Source organism: Rhagoletis zephyria, unplaced genomic scaffold, assembly GCF_001687245.7.
Source record: "Rhagoletis zephyria isolate East Lansing unplaced genomic scaffold, Rhagoletis_zephyria_1.1 Rzeph_scaffold_00599, whole genome shotgun sequence".
In the NCBI taxonomy this organism is placed as follows: Eukaryota; Metazoa; Arthropoda; class Insecta; order Diptera; family Tephritidae; genus Rhagoletis; species Rhagoletis zephyria.
The window spans coordinates 14,823-20,140 of NW_016157683.1; the positions used below are offsets into that span (position 1 = coordinate 14,823).

General features: G+C 33.5%; 2 protein-coding genes across 2 annotated transcripts; one reads left to right on the forward strand and one right to left on the reverse strand.

The window, feature by feature from the left end:
• The first annotated feature begins 417 nt into the window (after positions 1–417).
• LOC108360639 (uncharacterized) lies at positions 418–1,285 on the forward strand. The gene is made up of 2 exons (XM_017613003.1): positions 418–784; positions 839–1,285. Exons 1-2 carry the CDS (start codon positions 578–580, stop codon positions 1,283–1,285), a joined length of 654 nt encoding a protein of 217 aa, XP_017468492.1. The 5' UTR covers positions 418–577.
• A 974-nt stretch (positions 1,286–2,259) lies between these two features.
• On the reverse strand, positions 2,260–4,273 carry LOC108360641 (uncharacterized). The gene is made up of 4 exons (XM_017613006.1): positions 4,218–4,273; positions 3,969–4,144; positions 3,406–3,532; positions 2,260–3,347 (listed from the first exon to the last, which is right to left on the reverse strand). The coding sequence occupies exons 2-4, from the start codon at positions 4,142–4,144 to the stop codon at positions 2,988–2,990; spliced, it is 663 nt and encodes a 220-aa protein (XP_017468495.1). The 5' UTR covers positions 4,218–4,273; the 3' UTR covers positions 2,260–2,987.
• Between the last annotated feature and the right edge of the window lie 1,045 nt (positions 4,274–5,318).

Here is a 5,318-nt window from a genome sequence, read left to right on the forward strand (position 1 = left end):
ACCGATTAAAAAGTTATTGATACTCATTTCAACATAATTTAAATACGTTTTTTGCGACGTATATACTATAACAAGTTTTAAAACTAATTGCATATAAACACCATTTAAAAAAATATATTTATATTTTTTTGTGTTTTTAGTATTTTCGGATTAAAACTATAAAAAATCATATAAATTATATACATGTATGACAGCCAAGTTAATTACCTCTATTTTAACGCCATTAGTTTTGTTATAGGTTATGTTGTTCAGAAGATATAATTATTTAAAGAAATCAAAACATTTAAGTTCAACCATTGATACATTCTTTAGTCTTTACTTCCACCAGATAATTTTGGTAGGGTTGAAATCAGCACTAGAAGTGTTATCGATTAATATTTTTGGTTTTTGCATAACTAGATTGTTGATATTCTAGACTTATAGCGGAGACAGACAGGCTGAGATAAGTTGAATTAAGTGGCACAAATGCAAATATCATGTTTACCCCTGACAGACAGCACCATTGTGCATAACAAATTTTCTTCTTCTACCTGCGCATTTAGTTATCAGCTGATTTGACAAAAACTTTGAGCTCAAAATGGAAAGAAGAGAAAAAATACGTTTAGCAGCTATTTTGTTGGCAAAAAACAATTACTTATTTAAAAAGAAACTTAACATTCTTCTTTTAAAAGTATTCAACAATATGAAAATAATTAATGCATTGGCAAGCATAGACCTTACCACGATGTTTGAAGCTGGGATTGTTACACTTCCTGATATAACAGAAAGGCAGCTGTGGAAATTGGTAAGCATATCTTTTATTTCCATTAGTACAATAAACATGCAATATTCTTTAAAGGATCGCAGTGGCGCTTTTTGGGAACGTGATGTGCCTTTAATGGACGAAAATCGTTTCAAAGAAAATTTTCGACTCAATAGAAATGCTTTTCGGATAATTTGTGAAAAAGTTCGAGGCATCGAAAAGGCGGACACTCATATGAGGCCATGCATTCCACTTCATAAAAGAGTTGCTATCTCACTATTCGCATTGGGATCTGCAGCGGAGTACAGGACTGTTGCAAGTCTTTTCGGAGTAGGACGCAGTACTGTTGGTGAAATTGTTTTGGATTTTTGCCAAGCAGTATGCGAAAATCTATCTGACTGCATTAATTCCTATCCTCCAAATCAACGCGAAATCAGAAAAGTTGTTGATGGATTCGCGCGAATTGGGTTTCCTCAATGCTTTGAAGCTGTGGATGGCTGCCACATAGTAGTTCAACCACCAAAAGATGATGCAACAGACTAATACAATTACAAGGGTTGGTATTCAGTGATCTTGCTGGCGAGCTGTGACCACCGGTATTTTGAAACTTTTATTAAAATTCATTTATAACAATTTAATGTAATGCCTAAACTTTTTACAGATCAAAATTTACTAACATAAATATTGGATCTACTGGTAGAAACAACGACTCTTATATTTTCGAAAAGAGTGCATAGAAAAGATTCCATGAAACTGCCGATATTTTTACGCAGAATGGCAAATTTATAGGCGGCATCAATGTACCCGTTCTACTAATAGGCGATTCTGCTTTTCGCCATATGATGAAACCGTTTTTATATTCGCCGAATCAGCCTTCTATAGAAAAAACCTTTAACTACCAACTATCTAGGTGTCGTCGTCTAATCGAAAATGCATTCGGTCAACTTAAAGCACGGTTCAGAAAAATAGGTAGAGGCTTACAAGTCGCCCTAAAAAAACATAAGCACCATAGTTAGAACATGCTGCATTTTGCACAACTTCTTGAAATTAAAAAATGACGAAGTTTCTATTGGTTGGATGCAAGATTCAAGAGAAGATATTTATGCTAGAAGTCAGCCAAGCCACACTACAAGAGTTGGCGAAAATGATGAGAGTGCGACCGCTATTAGAACTGCAATAGCTCGCAGTTTCCGTAAGCACAAGTTTCCTATAAACATTAATCTATATCCGAAAACACCAATAAATAATTAAATTCATTCTTTTATTAATCCACTTTCTTACTATTAACTATCTTTTTGATGCATTTTTTTTATTTTATTAATTCTACTTACTAACTATAAAAACCTATTAATCTAATAACTATAAAATTAAAGCAAATTACGTCTATTCACTTGTGTCATTTCACTTAGTTTTTAAATATTAATTTTAACATGCACTCGTCTTAACTTAATAACTATAAAATTAAAAAAATATCAGTCTATTCATTTCACTTTTAAAGAAATTAATTTTAACAAGCACTTGTAATCTAATAACTATAAAATTAAGAAACAATTCAGTCTATTAATTTCACTTTTAAAGAAATTAATTTTAACAAGCACTTGTAATATAATGACTATAAAACTAAAAAACAATTCGGTCTATTCATTTATGTCATTTCACATATTTTTAAAATATTAATTTTAACATGCACTCGTCCTAATAACTGTAACCCACCCCATATTGACAAGTTTTACCAACTATTTTTTTATTATTTAAGTCATTTTCAATATAGTCTATTTTTAAGCAGAAACTGTATAATTCCAAATTTCCAACTTTGTGTAAAAAGTAGAAAATTTTTGCAAAATTCTATCTAAGTTTTGAGCTTTTTAATGTTGTTTAAAAACATTTTTAATATGCAGTTTTATAGCCCATTGAATTTTAGCAGAATTAAGTGTAAGTGTAGAGTCAGCGGAATTTTTCAGAAACTTCGCACTTGCACTTTATTGTACTAAAATTTGATAATCTATAAAACTGCATACTACAAATCTTTCTAAAAAATCTTATCAAAAAGCTAAACATATAGATGGATTTTTGCATAAGTTATCTACTTTTTGAAATGTGGATTTGTACAGTTTTTGCTTAAGAATAGACTACATGTATTTTTTATAAAAAAAAATTAATTAAATAATAAAAATATTAGTTGGTAAAACTTTTCAATGTGTGGTGGATTTATAGTTATTACGACGAGTGTATGTACGCTTATTGTCTAAAACTTATCTATGAAAATCTTCATTAAATTTAAAAACTCTTTGGAGGTGTCATTTTGCTCCCTTATGGCAGTAACAACCTCATTTGTTAGCACCTTGGTATCATCCACAACACTCCTCAGCAATTCTGTGTGTTCATGCATGATCCTGATCACTTCTCCCGTATGTTTTCTTTTTCTTCCAGAAGAAGCAGGTGCAGATGAATCACGAGGCGATACAGCTGATGCTAAAAGCAGTGGTACTGGCGAGGGCGTCGATGCTGCTGCTATGGATGTCGATGGTGAAGGTGTTGACGGTGCTAACGGAGGCGATGGAGATGGTGCTACTACCGACTGGCTGGATTCATTTAGTATTGTGTCCTGGGAACATATGCAAATATTTTGGAAAACAAAATAAAAGTGAACTGAAAATACATACTAATAAAAATGACTCGTGTACTTCCGCATTGTTAACAGCGGTTCCTCCAATAATTTGGTGTAGCGCTATATAATGCTTCCATGTTGATGGACTGCCACCTGACGCACCCACATTCTTTTTCTCATCCCTGTGAATTTATGTACGTACATATTTATATGTCAATATTGTGCGCCAAGTTTTTTGATAGACGGGGTACGGTTTAGTTATTTGCCCAGTGATTTCGAGCTATTGTATCCGAATGGGTGACCCGATACACACAGTTGTAGCCAAGGGCCTACATTTCATTATTGAACCTAATTTTGTAATTTTCGTTCACTCATTTATTAATAAAATCGGTCTGTAATATGCACTTTTTTTTAAACTTCGGAGTGAGTTATACCATTTCCAATGGGTACCCCAGAGGCTTTTGGGATGTTTTAAGGGGTCAGTTATGACTTTTTACAAAGTGTAAACTATGCTGTTTCTAGTGAGTGGGATATCAAGAGCCTCACCAGCTCCTCCTCCGCCCACTAACCCAAAAACTGTGGGCAAATAACTAAACATTCCCTGATAGAAGAACTTACCTATGTTTTTGGGTCAAATTGCGCACTTTTGTATGCGCCATTTGCTTGGAAATATCAGCATAAATATGCCCATTTCGTTTGGCTCGACGCAAATCAGCAGCACGTTGCGCCCACAGCTCAATCAGGATTTGGTCATCCTGCTCGCTCCATACAACACGTTTTTTTGTTGCTGACATCTGAAATTGAGAAATACACATTTTGAATATTATATTTGTTTAAATTTTACGTTAAATAAATAAAAATACTGACCTTTGCTTATTTTTCGTTTTTTCAGTATGTATCATTAATGAATGTGTATGTATCAATTTTCTTTTGACAGTAGCAAACTCAACTTCTTCCATTCACAATAGTAAACAGCTGTCAAATTCGGCAGTATTGCCATATTGAAATTCGCAAATGCTGTTAAAATTCACGAAATTTGCTTGCATTAAATCTGCATTTAGAAGAGGAAAGTGCACGAGTTAAAGCACGGAACGACCTCGGACTATCTCTGATTAAATCCTGTAGTACGGGAACAGGCTAACTGTCGGTAAGTTGGTTGCAGGTTTGGATTATCAAAGACACAGACCAAATTCCATAAGAAAACGGTTGCATTCGGATAAACTTCAAATAAAAGTTGTGTTTAAGGAGAGTTTAACGAAATGTTTGTATGGAAACTCCGACTTTAAGAGTAGAGTTTAGCGTTAAACTCCAAAATGGCCCATAAACTCGAGTTTGTGGATCAATGAGAACGTAACATAAAGATAAGAAACTTACATTGGATTATAAACCGTAACTTCCAACTATCAACCTTTGCTGTACTCAACTGCCATAAAACAGATTTGGAGCTATGGTATTTAGCTGTGTGGCGACGCACCAAACTCAAATATCGAAATACTACAAAGATTCCGATTGAAAACTCTTAGGGCCGGTTACTCAATGTCTGGTTAGCAGTAATCTGCGGTTAAACGTAGTTATAGACTTTACCGACTCCCTGTTATATGCATGGAGTCTAAGACGTCGATAACGATGTTTAACCGCAGATTAGTGTTAACCAGACATTGAGTAACCGGTGCCTAGAATGATTGTTAGCACACTTCAATTCATTACAAACGGCCAACTCCAACGGTTGCATTCCATAAACGGCAATGAGACAATGACTTTATAATTTTATATGTATGAATGTTGAGACAAATAATTTGCTGAATGTATTACGTACAGATGGCAATAAACAATTACATTCGAAAAAATAAATAATATAAAAAAAACTTTTTAATATACAACGCTTTTATAAATGGACTAAAAAGTAGAAAATAATATTTCTCAGTCCCATAGAATTTGTTTTGATAACTTTTGATTTTGAAATTTTAG